Source organism: Equus przewalskii, chromosome 27, assembly GCF_037783145.1.
Source record: "Equus przewalskii isolate Varuska chromosome 27, EquPr2, whole genome shotgun sequence".
NCBI lineage: Eukaryota > Metazoa > Chordata > Mammalia > Perissodactyla > Equidae > Equus > Equus przewalskii.
Window position 1 is genome coordinate 2,327,632 of NC_091857.1, and position 23,044 is coordinate 2,350,675.

The 23,044-nt window shown below is 35.7% G+C and overlaps 1 protein-coding gene and 1 pseudogene across 8 annotated transcripts in view; both read right to left on the minus strand.

The window, feature by feature from the left end:
• Positions 1-2,199: 2,199 nt before the first annotated feature.
• The window catches only part of ZNF654 (zinc finger protein 654), an 84,433-nt gene continuing 63,588 nt past the window's right edge, over positions 2,200-23,044 (minus strand). For 4 of the 8 annotated variants that reach the window (XM_070597357.1, XM_070597363.1, XM_070597362.1 and 1 more), the window contains 4 exons: positions 22,652-22,791; positions 12,103-12,244; positions 5,903-8,246; positions 2,200-5,307 (listed from right to left, as the gene is read on the minus strand). In XM_070597357.1, the coding sequence (XP_070453458.1) occupies positions 5,300-5,307; positions 5,903-8,246; positions 12,103-12,244; positions 22,652-22,791 (2,634 nt within the window). In that variant the 3' untranslated portion in view covers positions 2,200-5,299. Of the gene's footprint in view, positions 5,308-5,557; positions 8,247-12,102; positions 12,245-22,651; positions 22,792-23,044 lie in introns of those variants that run through there. The other 4 variants (XM_070597358.1, XM_070597361.1, XM_070597359.1 and 1 more) reach the window with 1 other exon arrangement.
• Positions 14,768-15,624, minus strand: LOC139079844 (thioredoxin reductase-like selenoprotein T; annotated as a pseudogene).

Sequence of the window (23,044 nt, forward strand, 5' to 3'; positions counted from 1 at the left end):
GAACAGGTGGCTGCTTGTAACAGGTGAGGAAGTCTGACTGAGCTCACCTCAGGGGTGCACTTAATTGCTTAAGGCTCCACAACCATAAAATTATCATGCTGGAATTTGAATACAACTCTTTGAGCTGTTTCCATTAAATCAAGTTCTGGTAGTTTCACTTAATACTTTTTTTTTTTTTTTTTGAGGAAGGTTAGCCCTGAGCTAACATCTGCCACCAATCCTCCTCTTTTTGCTGAGGAAGACTGGCCCTGAGCTAACATCCGTGCCCATCTTCCTCTACTTTATATGTGGGACGCCTGCCAGTGGAGGGCTTGCCAAGCAGTACCATTTTCGCACCCAGGATCCGCACCAGTGAGCCCCTGGCCGAAGCAGAACATGCGAACTTAACCACTGCACCACGGGGCTGGCCCTCTGAATACTTAAGAAAAAAAATTTCCCTAGATTAGAGTGGTTTGGGGCCTTAGATCTTACTATTAAAATATCCATTCACCCAAGAGTAGTTATTTAAGTACTTATTAATAGGGGACTTCTTTAAATACCCTGGAAACAGAGAGTTTCCAAGAATGCTCTATGAATGTAAGAGGAAATCGTTTACCTTCTAGGGACATAGGATGTCCCAAATGTTGCTTGAGATCTGTGGTTTTCAAGCCTTAGTATCAGAATCATCTGGAGGACTTGTTAAACGACAGACTGGTGCCACATCTGACCAAACTTGAGCACTTCTAACAAGTTCTCAGGCGATGCCGCTCCCGCCGCTCCCAGGCCCACACTAAGAATCGTGCTAGTGGAGGATGATATCCACCAGCCATCTCCACCAGCCTTCCTTCTGTCCCTAATCGCTGACCCTCAGGCAAGTCTGACCCCCTCCTGGGATGGACTGCATGCACTCATGCTCTACATCTCTAGGGAAAACCTCACTGCAGAATGGAAACTGCATGGCATTATGATTTTAGGAGGACACCTGATTTTTCAGTCCCATCTCTCCATTTATTAGCTGTGTGATTTCAGTCATTTTTTAACGTCTCTGAGCCTTGGCGTCTAAAATGCAGTGTTATCTACCTTTAAGTTGTTTTAACAATTAGACGTTAACACGTATAAAGTAGTTGGTTCTTCTCCAGTGTGCAGCACCCATAAATAAGGCATGAACCTCTCTCCCATTTTTAGTTTTTATTCCATGTAACATTGGATTGCCTCTATTTCCTATCTTGATATACAGCCAAAACTTCTGCCCCTGTTATCAGTTGCTTCTTGAAATCAGTATGGATCTTATGCCAGGAAAAGCAATCTAATCTGTTTACCTTGGAAGCGTATTTAGTAATATCTGATTGCTTCCCAGAATTCCTCAAGTTTCAGAAAAGAAGAGTGCAAAGTCTAGATAATTCCAATAACTTTATCTAAATACCTCAATACCTTTAATAGTCTCACATCACACTACTGTAAATCAGACTGAGAATTCCAGATCTCAGCTCTAGAATGCTTCAGTAACTGTTTTTCAAAGATTTGTAATATGTGCAAATTACTGTATTTAACACAATATCCATTCTTTCACTTGCAGTGCTGTCTCATCGCATCAGAGGCTCTTTTTCTACTTCAGCCCGTTTTTTCTAGTTGTGAGTTATATAGCCAATAGTGTGGGGGGGTTTTCCTTTTATTGAACCAAAAAAGGAGGAGTCCTCATGCCCAAGGACCTCACTTTTAGAGAGATTATTAATTGGCTCAAACGTTTTCCCATTGAAAAGCTTTTGTAAGAAGTAATTTTCATCATCATTTACATATTTCAAAGTGACCTCACAGTCTTTGTTTTTCGTTTTAAGTTCCACCAGATTCTTCATCTTTGCAGAATTACCAATGTAGACAAATCCACCCAGTCTTACTTTGGGGAAGTGCTGGTACTTGTCTTCCACCCACGAAGTTTGCAGAGGATACCGTATCACACTGAAACCATTCAACTAAAATGACTTAGCAACCAGCCTGTCACCAACTTGTAATTCCTGCGTATGGACATTAGTTGAAATAATGTCTATTTTGTGTAAATTTTTAGAGTTTTGTTTTTCTGTAATGTTTTAAAAAAATCAATCTGAATATGGTAATAATATTAACTGAAATATATCATTCTCTTATGAGACATAATAGAAATTACTTAGTATCTTAAGCCTGACTCCTTTTGAAGCAAGGTGCTACATAAAAGTGAACACTTCATTACCAAGGACAAAGTTTTATTGAACAAATCTATGTACAGTACAAAAAATTCTTGAAATGAGACACTACTGTTGATTTATTGCAGTTCAATGGCTCAGTTTTAATTTGTACTCTTATAAAATGCAAAGTAAAATAATTTAATGTTCAACAAGGAAGCACAAATTTCCTTTCTTGCTGAATCTGTAATATCTTTCACATATTAACAATTCCAAAATGCATATGCAGCATTTAGTCATTCTGAAAAGGTGTTTTACAGTACCAAATAAATTAAAAAATAAACACTATCATCCCTTTTAGGTTTTTCATCCATACAACAGTTTAAACCAAACGTGAAAGGAGTACGGCTGAACCTTCAAGTGTGATTTGAAAAGAATCACAAGCTCAATGTTATAAATTATCTACCTATTATATAGTTGGTGGTTTAAAAAAAAAATGAACATGGCTAAAGCCCAAAGTACCAGTGTCCTTGTCCACGGAGATTCCCCTTTTCTACCTTCTCCATAATATCTGAGCAGCAAAAATTCAGATTTGCTATTTCTTGACCTTACTGAAGCATAGCAGAAAGTTAATATTTAATGTTGTGAAGGAAATTTTTATTTAAAAGCAAAGGATTGAAACTTGGTCCATGTAAGATAATACATGCTCAAACTAAAAGGAATAGAAGCGAAAAAGAGACCAATCTGAGGAATAAGAAGAAAGCTTCCTTTTCTTCTCAATCTCAAATCAGAACTGTTGGAAGTTTATGCACCCCATAAAAGCAAAATGATGTAAGTTTATGTTTTATAGGACATACATAATAAAGTGTACATATTCTTTCAATAGCAATTATTTGAGAAGTATATAAAGAGGTTAGAACAGTGTGGTCAAACAGAATTTTATAAAATACTCCTTGATTTAGTTATGTATAAATCGATTTGATCTCAGTCTTTCAGAAACAGTTTTCCCTTAGCAACACGAAAGTAGAAATAAAACCTCAAAGACAAAAGAATAACAAGTAGACTATGTTTAAAACATCTTGCAAGATGATGAGAATAACAATTTGCAGACATGGATTTATGTCAATCGTTAACAACTTATAAAAAATAAAAGGTTAAAAATGTGGTAAAATGTTAAGTTGTAATTTTAAACTTCTGGAAAATGTACAAAGCAGAAATTATCTTTAAAAAAAAACCCTCCATTGTCCAAATGAAGTAGTTTTTAAACAGACTTTTTATTACATGATGTATTTTAGACTGAACTGAAATATCACCCAACTGTTCTATTTTTAGTATCAGGAAGTATGGAAAACATGTTCTTTTTAAGTTGACCTCAAATGATTTAAAAATCTGAGTTGTGTTTACTTATCTATTATTTAAATATAAATTCCACAGCCTAATGTAGGCTATATGACAAAACAAAAACCTAAATTTGACTAGAATGGACTTACGACTCTCAATTGCATAGTAGTGAATGCCCATTAAAAATAAACTAGTAAAACTGGAAAATTTTTTTTTAGATATCTGACCTATCATGACCTGAAAATCCTAATTTAATAAAGTCTGGATGCTACCCTGGAAGAAATGTTCCACTTTCTTAGTAACTTCATTCAAGAAGCTTTAATATCAAAAAATTTGTAACAGTAGGGTCTGATGAGATTAACTGCTTTGAACAAAAATGTATCAGCTGGAATAACTGGAATATTTGGTTGACATTGGTACACCAGTACCTCCATTTCTGAAGAATTTGCCTTTGCATTTTTGTTTATTTTATTCCTGCTATAGATTAACAGACTACTATTAGGTAAAAGATCTTTAAGCTTCCTCTTTTAGAGAATGTACAAGTGGAACACATCTAAGAGGGTATTTTAAAAAACATTTTTTGTTTTAACAATTTATTGACTATTAAGATAAAATCTTCCTTAGGAAAATTACTGGTCATCAAGGAAAATAAACGCATCAATATATCTTTATCATGTTCTTGCTGTGCAAATTTTTGTGTAAATTTTTCCTTTTATATATAAAAATTACTCTTCAGACCAAATTCATCATTAATAAATAAGAAAGTATGAGTCATATGGCTTATTTTAGAATTAACTCTTCTAATTGAATAAAACCAATGAATTCTTGACCTGATTCTTAGCTGATATATTTTCTTACAGCAAGTTATTTTTATAGGACTTTACTTAGATAACTCACATTAATGTCTAAAGGACCTTACTATGAATCATCAAGCAATGTCCTAACACAACTCTGTATACAAATAGAAATATCCCAGTGTGCTTATACCATTATTCACATTGAGGAATTTGCAATTCAGTGTTTTCCTTCAACTAGATAGCCTTTAATAGTCTTAGATTCCTCCCATCGCTCCCCAAAGTTACTGATGGTACTTTTGCCATTTAATTGACACTGCTGCTTTTTAAATATAACTCATTGGTATTACAAAAATGGAAATTGGAGCACTACTGTCATTTTCTTTTGTTTTGTAATTTTCAATGCTGGCGTGCCATTCATTGAACTTTGACCTGTCTAATTAACCACCTGGAAACAACTTACAATCTTTTATGGATAGCATGATGGTAACTCAAGTTTTATTTCCATGTATCAGTTTCTAAATTATAATAAACCAAATAGCAGGGTTCCTTAACCCATGTTTGACCAGAAGGGAGGACAGAACTTCATTATGCATGACAAGAAAACAAATCTCATTTGTAGAACACTTTAAGTTGTTTATTGTAAACCAACCCTACCCCCTTTTTTATAATGGGTTAACTTTTCCCTTTCGGTAAGGCCATAGCTGGTTTTTCTTTCTGACTAGTTGTCTGAATATATTTCTCACATAAGCGAAACTGAACATGCTGCTATTAATCATCATCTACTTTTTTAAAAGTGTGGTTTTCTGGATAACTGGTACTTTGGGAGTTTTGTAATAACCCTTTTGGAGTCTAAACCAGCACATCTCTGGGAGTTATTCTAGAAAATGTGCTTTATCTTTATCTCTAGTAATCCGAGACCGCTCTAAAATTAAGGCCATCAAGGAAAGAGCAAACTGATGATGCATTTTCTTGTAGTGCTTTGTTCACACTACGGCTTGATCGACAGATCTTTCTGAAACATTTTTATCAGGCACCTGTAAAACAGAACATGTCTGTTAATTCAAATTTTATAGATGTTCAACTGGAATTCTACGTCAGATTCCTGTTTAATTTATACTTTTACTCATTCAAAGAATATTTATAATTAGAAAGGCAAGCTCTTCTTTTGCTGAATTTTGTTTTTCAATTATTTTCTGGTTCTTTCTTAGTTCTGTTTTTGTAACAGAGACTCAACTTTCTTCAGTTGATATTCTGGCATGCAGATGAAAAACATTTCCCTCATAATGACTTTGTTTCTGGAACTTTTATTATATGAAACTCAGAATGAAGAAAAGCCTTAGACACAGTGAAACAGTATGATCAGAGTATGAAACACTTGTGTTCAAGTTCTGGCTTCCACAAGTTCAAAGGCCTGTGCCTATACAAATTAGTTAACTTGTGAATTCAGTTGCTTGATCTATAAAACAGGAATAGTAATATCACCTCATAGTGGTTGTATGAATTAAAGGAAATAAAGTATGGGGTAGTGCTTTATTAACTGACATACAAATGTTAATTTTTTAACCTTATAAAGATCTATGGCATTTTCTATTTCTACAGATATACCTACTGAGAAGACAGAAGACTTACTTTCATCATCTGAATCAAATCCAAAGAGTGTCTGACATTTCTTTTGTGCAAGGTGAGCCTCAAGTGCTTCTGCATTACAGTAGGTGGTCAGGCATTTGCCACATCTCAATCTTTTCACTGATTTTTTACAAACATTATCTTGATCAGAACAGGCATCTACTCTATCAGTCAGAAATTTTCTGCGTTTTGGCATACTAAGGTACCGTTCATCAAGGTAACTGGGAGGCAATGGTCTGACATATGGCTTTGTTAAAATTAAGCCATATGAAGTGTGTTCAGTTGTCAGATTTGGTTTGGAGGGTGCCTGAGATGCTGGCAGGGTATTGTGTTCTTGTGGTACAACACTGGGTAAAATGGAGCCGTTTTCTGTCCTGACTCTATTTGTATCAGTTTTCAAAGCAGGATCTGATGAAACTAAAGGTGTCTGCTCTATTCCACTGTGTCCATTGACTAAATCACTAATACTACAGTTATTTTCAGCATTTGGCTCTATGTCAGGCATCTTTTGGTCTATCAAGCTTATATCAGAAACAGTGTCATCAGAATGTTCATTTCCATTCTGAACTAAACTGTCTGTTTTCTTTTCCATACTTTCTATACACGTCTTTGGTTCTGCAGAATCTTTCCTTGATTTGCTAGTAGAAACTGGCAGACTAACAGTTTGTTTCTCATTACTAGATGAGTCTTTTTCCTGACGATTAGGATTTGTGTCTGTAAGAACATCCCAAAGAATTGCTTCACTTGGCTGTGCAGATGATTCTGGTGTTTTACTTAAATAATGCTGAGCTTCATGTTCATATAGCAGAGGAAGATCTTCGAAAAGCTCATGGCATTCTGGAAAACTACACTGAGCTTGAAAAATCCTGTGACTTTTTGTGTGCTGAGCGAGCTGGAATGGCAGCTTAAATGACTCATTGCAATTAAAATGCAAACAAAAGTACGCATTTGGATAGCTGTGTCTATTAAGGTGATCTATAAAATGTTGAGAATCTTCAAACTGCCTCTGACAAAATTTGCATTTTCCTTTGCTCCACTTCATTACTGTTTGCCGCACATTTAAATCAGTTGGGTGAACAGTCCTTGCATGTTTATTTAGAAATCCAATTCTTTTAAATATCCTAACACAGCCAAGAGCAGGGCACTTAAAGTTTCCTTCTTGGTCTGTAGCATATATGTCTTTCGGGTGGCACACAGTTCCATTGATTTTATGAAGCACTGAAGTTTCTTGATTCAGGTCATAATCATCTTCTTCATAATCACCTTCTTCGTCCTCTTCCTCCTCATAGTCATCCTCACATACAGGTAAAGGTTCTGCGACTTTATTTAAAGAAGTATCAGGACTGCCATTTTCAATAATGTTTTCAATGTCTTCTGATACACTTATGGGAATTTCAGTGAATTCAGCCACATGTGCAGGGATGACTTCTTTGTTTCCATCACTGGAAGCAGTAATAGTTTCTACTTCCAAATCCTTATTATGAGAATTCCCATTTTCAAATGAAATGAAAGAATTGGAACAATTTATTTCTTCCAAAGCAGGGATTTCCTGATCCTCCTGCTGAGCTGCAGCAATTTGCTGTCTCTGTATTTTCTTAACATGATTCTTTAAATGCTTCTGCATAAGTCCTCTGTTTCGAAATTTCCTACCACATATTACACATGAAAAACTGCCCTTTTTCTGATGAGCCTGGGCATGCCTTACAATGTGCCCACCTAGAAATTCTTTGTTACACAACATACACCGATGTCGTGGGACACTGTGATCTACTTTGGAAGCGTTAAGAGCTGTGAAGTTTTTCTTTGTGTTAATGTGACCTTTAGGCTGCACTCCAGGAATCTCATCAGAATCAAGCTCTCCAGTGCTCTGATCTGTAAGAGAGTCAAGCCCTTTATCTAAGCCTTGCTGTTCCACCGCCTTTTTTAGATTACCTGTACAATTTTCCAGTGTACTTTCATTTAGAAATCTAACTGCTGATTTATCACTCAGTAAAGCCACACAGTTTTTCTTAATCATTACGAAGTTCCAGAATTCAGGATCAAAAAACAATCCCTTTTTCAAAATTGGAAGTAATTCAAAACGAACACGATTTTGAACGCTACTTGTGCCTTCATTATATTCTTCATCTGGACGTTTGTAAAGCTCTTCAACAGTATGATAAGCTTCCAAGGAGCGCTCAAGAAAAAATATTGAGAGTGCACAAATCCTGAGAATCTCCAAATCATTTGGCAAAAAATGTGCAATTGTTTTATAAATTAGACATTTAGTTTTGGGATCATCATGAAGGTCTAGCTGTAGAGCACAACCACATATTTCAACACAAATTTGTAAGCCTTCTTCTTCAACCTGTAAAAAGAAAAATATTACTACTAAATACCTTTTTAAAAAATTATTACACTAGTTTATCTTTTTAAAATACAACTCTGAAATGAAGGCTGAATAAACAGTTTTCCAAATGTGCAATTTTCCTCATTGGGTAACTCTATTTTTTGATATATAAATAAATCTTTTTTTTTGAACTTGAGAATAATCTGGAAAAGATGGGATTTTAGCTTCCAAATTAATCAATTTTCAAGTTTGACAAGCCCTACTAACTATAATTCAAAATGCTTCAGAACCATATGGTGATTCAAATACAAAATGCTTCCATAAACTTATGGTGATTCAAGTTTCTTACAAATCTTGCCCCTATTTATTATTTTAGGTATCCAACCTCACATTCTGTGGCAGAAGGGTTAAATTATATGTATTTAACCACATTTATCAATGTTTGATGTAAAAATAAAAATAGATTTTGAAAAAACTGCTTATGGAAACTCTTTCATGAAGCTGTAGTAAATAATATGACTTATTTTATGTTTTCAGTAATATTATTTATCCAACTAAGGGAAAAGTGTGGCCCACATGAAGAGGGCAAGTACAATCTTTACAAATCTAATAAAGTATCAGAATAATGAACCTACTGGAAGTTATCTGAAAATCATTCAAGCTTTGAAACATCTACTGATGACTGAAAGATAACTGCATCAGCTTTTACTTAGGAACTTCTTGTCTATCCATCTTAATTCAAGTTATAGATAATGCCTCCAATGATTTGGAATGATCTAAATGCTTGTTTGAACAGAAAGAGACACAGTAATAATATGTCTTTAACATTGTGTGTGTGAGCATCATACTGTTTGCATATGGTATATTAGAGAGGACAGGGAGGAACACTACCTTTCCAGCCTCATGTCCTCTTTCCTCTTAGTCCCTGACATGCTGGGTAACCTGGCTTAACTACTTACAGCTCCACAAGCAGACCTTAACCATCGTATTCCCACTTTATCTAGCTGGTAAATTCCTGCTCATTTCCTCTTCATTCTTTGTGAATCACTTCTACTCTGAAAATCTCTCTCCTCATGCATTCTGGCCCCGGCCCTGGCCTAGAATTAAACATTCCCTATTCTGTCCACTGAGAATAACATACTTATTTCTAAAATGCATGTACATATTGTTTTATAACTATCTGTGTATGCCCCAATCCCCTGACTTTGAATTTCCAAATCTCTGGGACAATATCTCATTTTTTGTATCCTCTTATGGTTAACACAGAAGTTGGCATATAGTGTGACCTTGGAATAAACGTTTGCAGAATGAATGGGATCAAATCTATTCCATTGACTTTAGTTTTCTCCTAGAAATCCATCATTTCCAGCTTGGAATCCTTTTCTGAATTCAAATTTCTTATTTCTAATTGTCTCTTACAATTAGATATTCCCACCTAGATTTTCCAGATATAGCAAATTCAAAATCCACTGCTTCAAAACAGAATTCCTTTTCTTTATCCAAAGTTCTATCTACACCCTCTCTCTTGACTCATGAAATTATAATGTACCCAGTTGCCCAAGTTTAAAAGTTTTAGAATTGGGGGACAACCTCATGGCCAAGTGGTTAAGTTCATGTTCCACTTCAGCGGCCCAGGCTTTCTGCAGTTTGGATCCTGGGCACGACATGGCACCGCTCATCAGGCCATGCTGAGGGAACGTTCCACAGAGCAGAACCAGAGGCACTCACAACTAGAATATACAACTATGTACGGGGGGTGGTTTGGGGAGAAGAAGAAGAAGAAAAAAATATTAATGAATAAATAAATAAACAAAGGGCCATCCCAGTGGCGCAGCAGTTAAGTGCGCATGTTCTGCTTCAGCGGCCTGGGGTTCACCGGTTCGGATCCCGGGTGTGGACATGGCACCATGTGGCAAGCCATGCTGTGGTAGGCGTCCCACATATAAAGTAGAGGAAGATAGGCATGGATGTTAGCTCAGAGCCAGCATTCCTCAGCAAAAAGAGGAGGATTGGCAGCAGTTAGCTCAGGGCTAATCTTCCTCAAAAAAAAGATTGGCAACAGATGTTAGCTCAGGTGCCAATCTTTAAAAAGAAAAAGTTTCAGAATCATCACAGAAAAAGGAAACAGGCTTCTTCCTTACCTGAAATCTTTTAATGATTCCTATGTATATTTAGTGACCGAAGTTCCAACTTTTAGTATAGCATTCAAGTCCCTTTAGGATCTCCAGCAATTCTTACCCCCAACCCCTGCAGTCTCTCTGAATAGTTTCATCTCCTACACACTTCCCCATGTTTCACTGCTACCCTATTAATGCCACTGGACAGTTCTGAGAAACAAAAATGAGGCAAAAGTACTCTATAAACTACAAAATCCTCTACAAATGTTAGTGTTATCTTCATCTAGCATTCAAAACCCAGCTTAAAGCATCCTCCTCTGTGAAGCCATCTGTAATATCTCCTTCTTCTGAACTCGCATAGCATTATCTGTTCCTCTCTTCACAACACCAAGGGATGCAAATGATCTATTCCATCAGATAAAAACGTTTTTAGTACACTGTAAACAATTAAGCACATTTTTAATATTTATTTCATCTTTGAATTTTTCCTCTTATAATATATTCTTAGGTTGACCAGACATATACAACAAGAAAGCTCTATGATAATTGCCTGAACTTCACCTATATTGTAAACTTTCTATAACGAAGTCTCTCAATTTTTGGTGCAAATAAGAATCACATGTAAAAAAAGATATATGTACGGCTACATCTTTATTTTATTTTTTTTCAAGTCTTACAGGTGATTCTGATGCACTTCAAATGTTGAGAAGCATTCTATAGCATAGTTTGTTTTTTTCCCCTTTTTGGTGGGGAGAGAGGTTAACTTTGATGATGCATTTCAATGACAATTCACTATTTAATAATGGAGCTATTAATGTAGTCAACAAAATAAATAGGAAACAAAACAAAAAAACCTTCTGATACAATGCTGCCAACTTTCTGTCATGGGAATATGATTACTATGTGGTCATACATCTAATGAGTGATGTGATAATGAATATGATAAACATAAATATATAAGAAAAAATTAAAATCTATTATTATGGATGCCTCCTTATGTATTTAAAAGTGACCCACATAAAGATTCAGGTAAACAGAGCTACTTAAAATGTAGGCTAGGTCTGTCTGTTCTATCTTTGCGCTCAAAGTTCTGCTAATATCCGAGGGGAAAACGTTAGAGGGTCTGTAGAATCTACTTTCACATCTATGTAACAGTCATACATAGAATTGTACGCACCTACAAGTGGCCCATGAAAAACTTGCTTCAGAACTATTTTTAAAAACAGGTAATATGTTTTTACTATAACTTCAAATAAACTTTTTAAAACTTTATCCTTAAGTTTCAAAAGTACCTCAGAATTCATTATTTCTTTTCACCTAAACAACAGACTTAAAACTATGAATTCTATTTCTCTACGACAGGGAGCAAGTGTTACTTATAGATATACAAAGTTCATTTGCAAATTAGTTAAGATTCTACAAACAGGACTTAAGATAATGTTAAAAGTGACAAACTTATTTAATTACAAGAAAAGATAATAGCTTTTTATAGAAGCAACTATTCCCATGTTAAATTTTAAGTAACACTAAATTGGCTTCCTCTTTTTTCGGTTATTTTCATTTATGTATACTCTTAGTACCATGTTAGGAGTTTGAGGTTTCGGGGGAAGGGAGGATGTCATATATGGAGAATGCGGCCTTCAAATCCTCCTTTCTCTTCAATTTTATAATCAAACAAATTTTATAAGAGATTCAAGTTTCAGTGAACTGTCATTTAAATTTCATTTAAAATGAAGGGATAAATATATCCTATTTACCTCATCTTTAATGATTTTCATGAAAGGAAATATGACTCTCACATTAGTTGCTGTTCTTAAAAGCTGGTAGCATTGATCTACAAAAACTTGTTTTGAAGGATTAGACTTAAGCTGAAGTTTACTCCATATGAAAATCAACTCCCTGTAAATGAGAAAAAAAAAAGAGAAATATCAAAAATACAGCTTATTCAAATACAGACATTAGCTATCTTTCCCTGATTCAGTAGTGCCCTGACTGGGAGGTACACAAAATGAGCATAAATGGATGCTATGCTAACCTCCAAGTACTTCTGCTACCTACGTGGGACTAACAGAAGTTGGTTCAAGATCAGAAATGGCAATTCTGCAGTGGTAAGGGATGAATTCCAATCATATCATGACAAACCTAAGGCATCTCTAGTACTTAATCAAAACAAATTCTAATTCTAGTGTACCAATATTAATGATATTACTTTAAAAAAATAAACTTTGGCCTTTAATTAATACCCTATTTGCAAATTTAGAAATCACTGTTGTAGACTTTCTGCAAAGAAGAAATGGTTCCTATTTTTCATTTCAATCTGTTAAGTTACCAATAGTACTACAGATTAAAAATATAAGTATATTATAGTACCGATTCTAAAATTTTTTTTTGCCAACTTTTTAAAATTAACGTAACAAATAATTTCTTCCATAATAGCAACTGTGCTAAAACCCCAATAACATTAGCCAACTTGCTGTCATGTTCTATGGTCTTCTAATTAATATAGCACACAGACATTTATAAACTACAGAGCCACATCAGTTTGTAAGCAACTAATAAATTTTGAAATGTTAGGAATATAGTAAAACTACATTCTAAATAGTTTTAACTTTCCCTTTTTCCTTAAATTTCCTTTTGTATATTCAAGCTTTCCACTAATTTTTTCACTAGACTCAATTAAATCCTACATTTAAATATGGCCAAAGAGAAAACAACAATATTGAGATGGGTGTCAACAAAATAGCTGACTTTTATCAGAGTCTAAGCCACTTAAAGCTATTCTCCAAAAGAAAACTTATTCACCCCAGGCTTACAGGGAAAAAGCTAGCCTCGAATCTCAGGTTCTTCATGGCTGACCTGTCAGTACAAGGGAACGTCCGAGGCTCAAGGCTGGAAGGGCTAAATGCCACAGGCTGTGTCACCAGTGGAATGTCCCTCAGCTGAAGAAAAGACCTGACACACTGGGCAATGTGTTCAACTTGCAGAAGACAGGAGTCTGCACTGGTACCAATCAAGTTAACAAGGTTTAAGCCCTAGTCAAAGATAACAAAATGTTACCACACCTGAATAATAACCTCTAAGCAACTTCCAGCTTACACTGCACGGACTCTCGCCACTACATGAACTTAGGGAACAGCTGCGTAGTCTTGAGTAGAAGCACAAGCCGTTCAATCAATTCTCTGCAGTGACTGATTAGAGTGACTTCCTGTCAGCTGGAGACTATACTATGTTCACAATCATGATCATTACAACATGCAGTCAACAAATATGCAGTGACAAACCAAGTACAAGGTGGTGGACCCAATGTTGAATTATCTCCTAACTTTTCCTCAAATCCCTTTACTGCCACTAAAAAATCTAGACCCACCACTTCTAGTCCTATATGAAGCTGAAGTATGACTGTTGCTATATGATTATTTTTCTACATTGTGGTTCTATTTCTGCTAAATTACTCTTACAGTCTTTATCAACTTAAATTGTTTTTTTTTTTTAAACTATCGTTTTGGAACTCTGGAAAGATATTAAATTCACTGAATAAAATTTTTTCAATTTTGTTCCTCAAATATAATAAAAGTGATATATGTTAGACAAGTTAACTCCATTCTCCTAATATTAATGTTGTAATGAGGTTCAACTGAACTTTCCTTAGTGAGGCAAGTTTCAACTATCCTAAAAAAGGTAAATGATCTATTATTTGTGTGTGAATCTAAAGTGTGTCCCTTATGAAATTATTTATCTGTAGGTAAAAAGAAAAAAATTTAGGCAGACTGTTAAATATAATGTTAACAGGTATGGTGGGCAATAAATTCAAACTTTTTATTTAACTTACATCTGCTTAGTTTTTTTTAAGTATAAAGGCTCAGTTAATCAACTCATTAGACTAGTCAAGGCAAGACGAACTACATAAAGGATTTAAAAAGTGGTTGGTCTTTTAGTAATTCTCTAGTAATCACACACATACACACACACATACACACAAACTGGTAGGAGTACTCTGGATATAAGATTTCCCCCTATAATCGTGTATAATGCACTGTTCAGTCTGCAGTATTTTGAAAACTATATAAATTGGACATGACCAAATTAGAGATCTCTAATAAACTCTTATAAAGTATTTTGGGACTTCAGCTGTAATCCCCAGATGACTGATTTTAAACTATAAAAAAGGAAAATTCATATAAAATCACAACAGATTTAACAGACATCTTCAAAAAGAAATCAAACTGTAACTCAATTTTCTATTTTTTAAAATATGACTAAGAAAAAAGGTGTAAGTGGCAATGTCTACATTTTAAAAAAATTATTAACTGAGTGGATTTGGAGAAGACAAAAAACGCTATACAGTATTACTGCACTCCATGAATGTGCAGAATTCCAAAATGTGCCAGCACTAAAAAACTGTCTTGCATTGAGGTTTTCCAAGAGGTACAACGAGCCTGCCAAGAAAGCATCGGGTCTGTGCTAATAGCTTGCTGTCTTCAGTACAGGCCTTCAGAATGTCAGTCACACTGCTCTTGCAAAAATCCCTTAATGTAAAAGGGTTTTCAGTGCTGATAGGTGGGGCTATGATCGATGATGTGGGATTGGATCCATATGCACACTCAGCTTCATTTCATTGTCAAGAATTTGAACAAGCTGTTGCATGGATGGCAGGTGACCAGATTCCAGCTTAGACCACACAGGTACATCATTCAAAGTTATCTAAATGCACCTGTTGACATACACTGGTCCTCAATCGTGTTGCTCAAGAAGAAGACCATCATACACACACAGACCTTATTTTCTTGGCGCCACTGCCAGATGCTAGGAGCTTACATGCCAAAGAAAGCAAAAGGATCCTTGCCAACAATTAAGCCAATTAATACTATTTTGAAGACTGACAGGAAAGATGCTGTGTGTCTATATATTGGTTGAGGGAGGTAATTCTCTCCTTCAATGCGGATGTCCGGGTACCGCTGGCTAATAACTCGCATGTACTCCTCAAACACCCGCCTGTAACCTCAGGAAACACAAATCTGGAACTTGAGCAGCGGCCCCGTGGTGTACTGCATCTTCAATCTCTTGCCAGGCATGCTGCCCAGGCTGCCTGACACATCACCGCTGCGGAGCACGGCCGACACCACCACCACGAGCAGCAGCAGGAGCCTCATGGCACCGGAGCCACCTCGGCTGCCCGTGGACAGAGACTGCCTGATTCTAAAATTTTGTTTTGGATCATCTATTCTTCCATTAAGATGCAGTACTTTTAAATGGACAAGCTACTGGCCATTCAATGTTTTTCACAGGTAGATCCTTTCTAAAATATGGCCAAGGTTATCAGATGAACAAAGTAGGAGCAGTGGGTTTTGAGGCAAAGAAGATCAGAAGATAATAGTTGATATATTTGGATATCACATTTTACAAAATTAGAATTCTTTAAAACGTATCAAAAAAGTTATATAAATCATCATAATTTAAAAAGCATTAAATTAATTGATGAAAATGTTTTTAACACAATGTGATTTACTGAGTATGTACTTTGAGCCCAGAACATACAGCAATTAAATCTAAGAACAGCCTCACCACTATCGTGAAGGTGCACATAGGCTACTTAGTGAGCCAATACAGAAAACACAAAACAGAAAATGATGTCAAGCAACAGAAGAGGTAAAACCAAAATTCCACCTCCATTTCATATTAGCTGTGAGGGTATCCATAAGTTTCAGTCCACCACTCACTTTTTTGTACACATAGTCCTTTAGAAAGCTCACTAGGTTTCACATCTTGCTCCCAAGTCTCCAGCTGACTTCTTTCCCAATTTCTATGCCTGGGTATTTCAATTAAGACTTCCTTCTCTCACCTTAACCCATACAGAAGAAATAATATTCTTGCAAAATTGATTATCTTTTCCTACATCATTCAAAGACACTAAACATTCCTCTAAGCTGTTTATTTTCTGCAGTCTTTATATTTCGATTATATTTTTTTGTTGCTGTTGTTGAGGAAGAGTCGTCCTGAGCTAACATCTGTTGCCAATCCTCTTTTTTTTTTTTTTTTGAGGAAGATTAGCCTTGAGCCAACATCTGCTGCCAATCCTCCTCTTTTTGCTAAGGAAGACTGGCCCTGAGCTAACATCTGTGCCCATCTTCTTCTATTTTTCTTATATGTGGGATGCCTGCCACAGCATGACCTGACAAGCCGTGCGTAGGTCTGCACCTGGGATCTGAACTTGCGAACCCCAGGCGCCAAAGCAGAATGTGCAAACTTAACCACTGTGCCACAGGGCTGGCCCCTAATCTTCCTCTTTTTTGCTGAGGAAGATTTGCCCTGAGCTAACATCTGTTGCCAATCTTCCTCTATTTTATATGTGCACCACTGCCACAGCATGGCCACTGACAAGTGGTGTCAGTCCATGCCTGGGAACCGAACCCGGGCTGCTGAAGCACAAGCATACTGAACTTAACCACTAGGTCACCAGGGCTGGCCCTCGATTATATTTTTGCCCACAGCCATGCCATTCTTTCTCAGTGCTACCACCTTTAATTTTATATACAAACTTTTACAGGAGTTGCTAAACTTATCTGTTTCCAGCCTTCCAAATAATTTCATTTAGTGCTCATTCAATATGCTGTATATAGTGTTAACAGCAACAGAAACACAGGTTTTAAAGTCAGAAGGACCAGGATTTGAATCCTGGGCACTCTTCCAGTGGTCTCCTCACTGTCAGTTAATGTGCTTCATTTATTCTCACTTTTGTTTATGATGACCACTCTACATGGAAAGTATTTCTTCATTTCTAAGATGAGCTTATTTTTCAAAGTCCATCTCAAGTGCCTCTTCTTCATGAATACCCCAAACTAAAGTAATAACTACTTTAGAACAGATCTTACCCCTTGTACCGATTTCACACCCATCATACACTTCCTTGTTTATATTTTGTAGGTCCTATTTCCCCAACTATTAATATACTGTACATCTCAATGACCCATTATAGAGTGGAGGGAGTGGCAAGAACATGAGACTGGAAATAAGAGAGACCTACATCTCAATAGGGCATTACAGACTAACTGGCGTGGCACTACCCAGTTCACAGTGAGCCAGCTTTTTCTGGGAATAGCCCTAAAACACAGGGTTGGAACCCAGTGGCCATGTCTCCTATGTGACCTTCCTCATCCTCCTTAAGGTATTAATTCAGGGGTAGGAAACTGACCTGTCAGGCCAGTCAGAGTCCCTGGAATGTTCTCAAGTCTAAACTAGTTAATTAGACATAAGATGGGGACTGCTGGCATTCCTTCTGGTCTCCAACAGGAAAGACTGAAACCAACTGGCAGAAAAGAGAAACAACTTTTTAAAAAAATCCTAGCAATCTCAATGTCCCTGGTAGCAGTTATCTTTGAGGACCAACTATATCCCTGCTCTTTTTGTAGCTCATGTCATATGCCAGTACCATTTCAATAAGTACTACCTGCTCCCTAAACTAGTTAATTAGACATAAGATGCTATCACCTGCAAACTGACTAGTATAAATTCCAACTCCAGTTTGTTATTAGCTGTGTGACTTTTATCTCTTTTATCCAGTTTTCTTATATAAAAAGAATTAAGAGAGATAAGTGAAAACATGTAGGTGAAATGTCTGGTATACACTGATGTTTAATAAAGTGCTAGTTTCCTTATTCTTTCCCTATCTTGATAATCTTCATAGTACCAAGCAGTGACATTTATTCAATAAATATGTTAATCATCTGAAAGCATTTAAAGGAAGCCTCTTGAGGAAATACATTAAGGGAAATTCTAGACATGGAATGAGGTAAAAGATGATGTTACACGTTCTAAATAAGGGTTGTGTTATGTACAAAGGGATACAGATGGAAGAAGGCAAACAAATCAACTGTGTTTAAGACACTATGGCATATCTCTGCAACAGATTTAAAGATAAAATATGATTGTTGGAAATTATGGCACAGTATTCCATTGAATATTACACAAATTAATGTTTAACATATAAGAAATATATATATTTATTCTCCAACTTGTTCCAAAAAATAATTTGAGACACCTTACGGTGTACGATATATTTTTTTTCTTTTATGAAGAGAGAGATCTTATTTCCCTTTGTTTCTGTTAACTCAGGAGGAAACCTGTAAACAAATGTTAATTCCAAGATCCTAATAAACTTGCCAGGAGAGGGCTACCATTATGGATTTTAGCTTCCCAGCAGGAAAAGCAGAAATCTCAGGATTTGGTTATGAAGCTCTATTTTGATTGAACTTATTACAAAAGGGATCTCAGGTTTTACTTGTATACTAGATTTTGAAGGAAAAGAAAAAAACAAAAAGCAAAACACCCTGAAAACCACTGAGAGTCATCTTTGTTAAGACCAAAGGAATGTTTAATGAAGCTCACATTTTCTTTTCAAACAGAGGGTCCTTTAGAAAACACAGCACCAATTTGTTATACAAACACATTTCCCAGGTACTAACTACTAATACAATCATCAAGTTATCTAGTTGCGGGAAACAGGCTATCATAGGGTCTATGGCCACCCTTAAAACATAGGTTTTTTTCATATTTGACCCATTTATAGTAAGTAATGTTTAATAACTGAGGCTGTGAGTAAGGCTGCCTTGGTTTGAATCCTGGGTTAGTTATTTACTAGTTGAACAGCTTGGGCATGATATTATCTACCCCACAAGACTGTTGGAATAAATGAGATAATGCATATATAAAGCAAAGACTATAGGAAGCACTCTGCAAATATTAGCAGCTACAACTATTATTAGTATTAGTGATGGTGAGAGAAATACAGTTGGTGTCTTGCTCCACTGGCTTGAGCTAGAACAAAACTGGATTGTCAATCAGGTTCTATCCACAGAGAGGGGAGATGAAGGGTAAGCTGGTTTCATAAGGAAGGCCAAGATGAAACAGACAACACAGACGTGGAGGCTGAAAAGAATCCTGCTCTTCAAGTTACAGTGAAAATCAACTTTTAGAAGCAGGAAAAAGGATGCCAGTATTCAAAAATATAGAGAAGAGGTAGAAGAAATAAGAGGGCAGGCAATGAGAACTCAGCCTACTCAAAAGGAAAGGCAAAGAGGCAGGCTAAAGATTCCTTTCCAGTTAGGCAGCTCGGAGTCACACACCCAGCTTCTATTCTCAGACAGTGACTATGGCCAGAAGCAGGAAAGATAGGTACTGTTCTATTTTTAAGGTCCTTCCCTAGAGAGTAGAAATTGGTTGGCCAAGGGAAGAAGAAAATAAAATATGTTTTCCTGGTTTTTATTTGTTTATACTTGATTCTAGTTTACTTATGAGTATATTAAAATGAAATGACTAAAGATACCCTGTTTAAATAGTTTAATACAGCCAAGGGCAGAGAATATTCATATCCCTGTAGGAAAAGATCTACTATAAGAGTCATGACTATATTCCATTTCGGAATAACTACATATCAAGAAATGATAATACTTTGAAAACTATTTTTAAAAAAGTACGTCTTACCACCGCCTCTTGATCCTCTTCTCTAGTTGAAATTCCAATTTACACAGTAAATTTCTGAACAAGACTTTGCATAATCTAACTAAAAGTATACTCCCCTAAAAGATAAGTCCACTAGTCTCTAGACCCAGCTCTGCTACTAATTAGCTATTTGACTCTGAGTCCGAAGATTTTAATCTATAAAACAAGAATATTAAATAAGTTCATCTTTAAATCCTCCTTCGAGTTATTGTTTTAAATATCTAAGAATTTAAAATTTGAATGCTTTGATTAAAAAATGTTTATAGACCATATCATTTCAGATTATTATGTTCAGCAAATGAACCCTAGTTTTCCCTTAAGAATTAATGAAATGTCAAAGTGGTAGGGTGTTTTTTGTGTGTGTGTACTAGGGGAGGGGAGGCAGAAGTTATTAGAATCTTTTATACTTATTATTCATGATTTCACCTAATAGCACTTGAAGGATAGGTACTAAAAACACTCATACCACATTCTAAATTACATGATTTATCCTACTAATAACATATCCTACTAATAACATTTAAGTAGTTGTTAAAATGTTGAAAAAAACTAGTATTCACACAATACCATTTACATCAGAACCAAAAAAATGAAATACTTAGGTATAAACCTAACAAAATATGTACAAAATCTTTATGAGGAAAACTACAAATCTCTAATGAATGAAACTAAAGAACTAAACAAACAGAGAGATAATCCATGTCCATGGATAGGAAGACTCAATACTGTCAAGATGTCAGTTCTTCCCAACTTGATCCCAGACTCAATGGAATCCCAATCAAAACCCCAGCAGGTTATTTTATGGATATCAACAAACTGATCCTAAAGTTTATGTGGACAGGCAAAGACCCAAATTAACCAACACAAAACTGAAGAAGAACAAAGTTGGAGAACTGACACTACCCAACTTCAAAACTTACTATAAAGCTGAAGTATTAAAGACAGCGTGGTATTGGTGAAAGCATAGACATATTGATCAATGGAACTGAATAGAGAGCCCAGAAATAGACCCACATAAATACAGTCAACTGATCTGTGACAAAGGAGCAAAGGTTAGACAATAGAGCAAAGACAGTCCTCTCAACAAATGGTGCTGGAACAACTGGACGTCCACATGCAAAACAATGAATCCAGTCACAGACCCTACATCCTTCATGAAAATTAACTCAAAATGGATTATAGACCTAAACATAAAATGCAAAACTATAAAACTCCAAGAAGATAATGTAAGAGAATACTTAGATGACCTTAGGTATGGTGATGCCTTTTTAGATATGACACCAAAGACATGATCCGTGAAAGAAATAATTCAGTAGCTGGACTTCACTAAAATTAAAAACTTCAGCTCTATGAAAGACAATGTCAAGAAAATTAAAAGACAAGCCACAGACTGGGAAAAAATATTTAGAAAAGACACATTTGATAAAGGCTGTTATCCACAGTATGCAAAGAACTCTCAAAACTCAGTAAGAAAACAAACAACTCGATTAAAAAATGGGCCAAAAACCTTAACAGACACCTCACCAAAGAAGGTATATAGATAATAACTATATACAAATAAACATATGAAATATGCATATAAACATATGCAAATAAACATATGAAAAGATGCTCTACATCATATGTGATCAGGAAAATGCAAATTAAAACAATAGGATACCACTGCACACCTAACAGAAGGGCCAAAATCTGGAACACTGACAACACCAAATGCTGGTGAGGATGTGGAGAATGGGAACTCTCATACATTGCTAGTGGGAATGCAAAATAGTACACCCACTTTGGAAGACAGTTTGATGGTTTCTCACAAAATTAAACATAGTCTTACCATACATTCCAGCAATCATGCTCTTTGGTATTGACCCAAAGGAGCTGAAAACTCATGTCCACACAAAAACCTGCACACAGATGCTTATAGCAGCTTTATCCATAATTGCTAAAACTTGGAAGCAAGCAAGATGTCCTTCAGTAGGTGAACAGGTAAATAAATTGTGGTTCATCCAGACAATAGAATATTATTCAGCACTAAAAAGAAATGAGTTACCAAGCTATGAAAAGACACAGAGGAACCTTAAATGTATATTACTAAATGAAAGAAGCCAATCTAACACACTGTATGGTTCCAACTATATGACATTCTGGAAAAGGCAAAACTACAGAGACAGTAAAAAGATCAGTGGTTTGCAGGGGTAGGGGTAGGGGTGGCGATGGGGGTTGGGGGAGATGAACAGGCAGAGCACAGAGGATTTTTAGGGCACTGAAAAGACTGTATAATATTATAATGATGGATATATGACATTATACATTTGTCCAAACCCATAGAACATGTAACACCAAGAGTGAACCCTAAGGTAAACTGTGGACTTTGCGTGATTAAGTGTCAATGTAGGCTAAAATTCATAAAAATGTACCATTCTGGGGAGTGATGTTGATAATGGGAGAGACTATGCATGATGTGTGGAGGCAGGGGATATATGAGATATCCCTGTACCTCCTTCTCAATTTTGTTGTAAACCTAAACTGCTCTAAAAAATAAAGTTGTAAAAAAAACCTAACATTCCAAATTTAATTTAAAACATAACTGTTTCATTAAAACACAAACATTTACCCTATCAATTACTGGTACATGATCATATTCTTTTTTAATCTTTAGGTCTTACAACCTACTTTGTTTCTTACACAGTAAATGAAAAAAGAAAGTGTCAACATTTTCACATAACTTTTTAAAAAATATAAAGTCCAAATTCTGCTAACCAATTCTCCTTCTCTTCCTCATCTTACCATTTCAGTTTCTTCATTAGGAACACTTACCAGATACAATACATATCCCCATTCTGGAGCTGTGGAATAAGAAAGGATTCACAGAGTTGCAAGGCTAACATAGTCTTGCCTTCTTTTTCAGTGTTACAGATGATATCAATTCCACTCTTACAATCAGTTTTCAATAAATGCTATAAGAGGAAAAGAAAAATCAGTTCATACCATTAAAAACATCTAAAAAGCTAGCTGCAATAACTGTTTAAACATTCAGAAGAAATTAGATTTCCAGTTTTATTCTATAAAAATGATGAATTATACAGAAACATTTTCATGATTTCATAGTTTCACTATATAGCACCTACAGTTTACAATGACTGCTTTTAATCTCATTTATGTCCACAACTTATAGGTAAGTAGGGTCCATATTAGGAAAAGACTAATTCT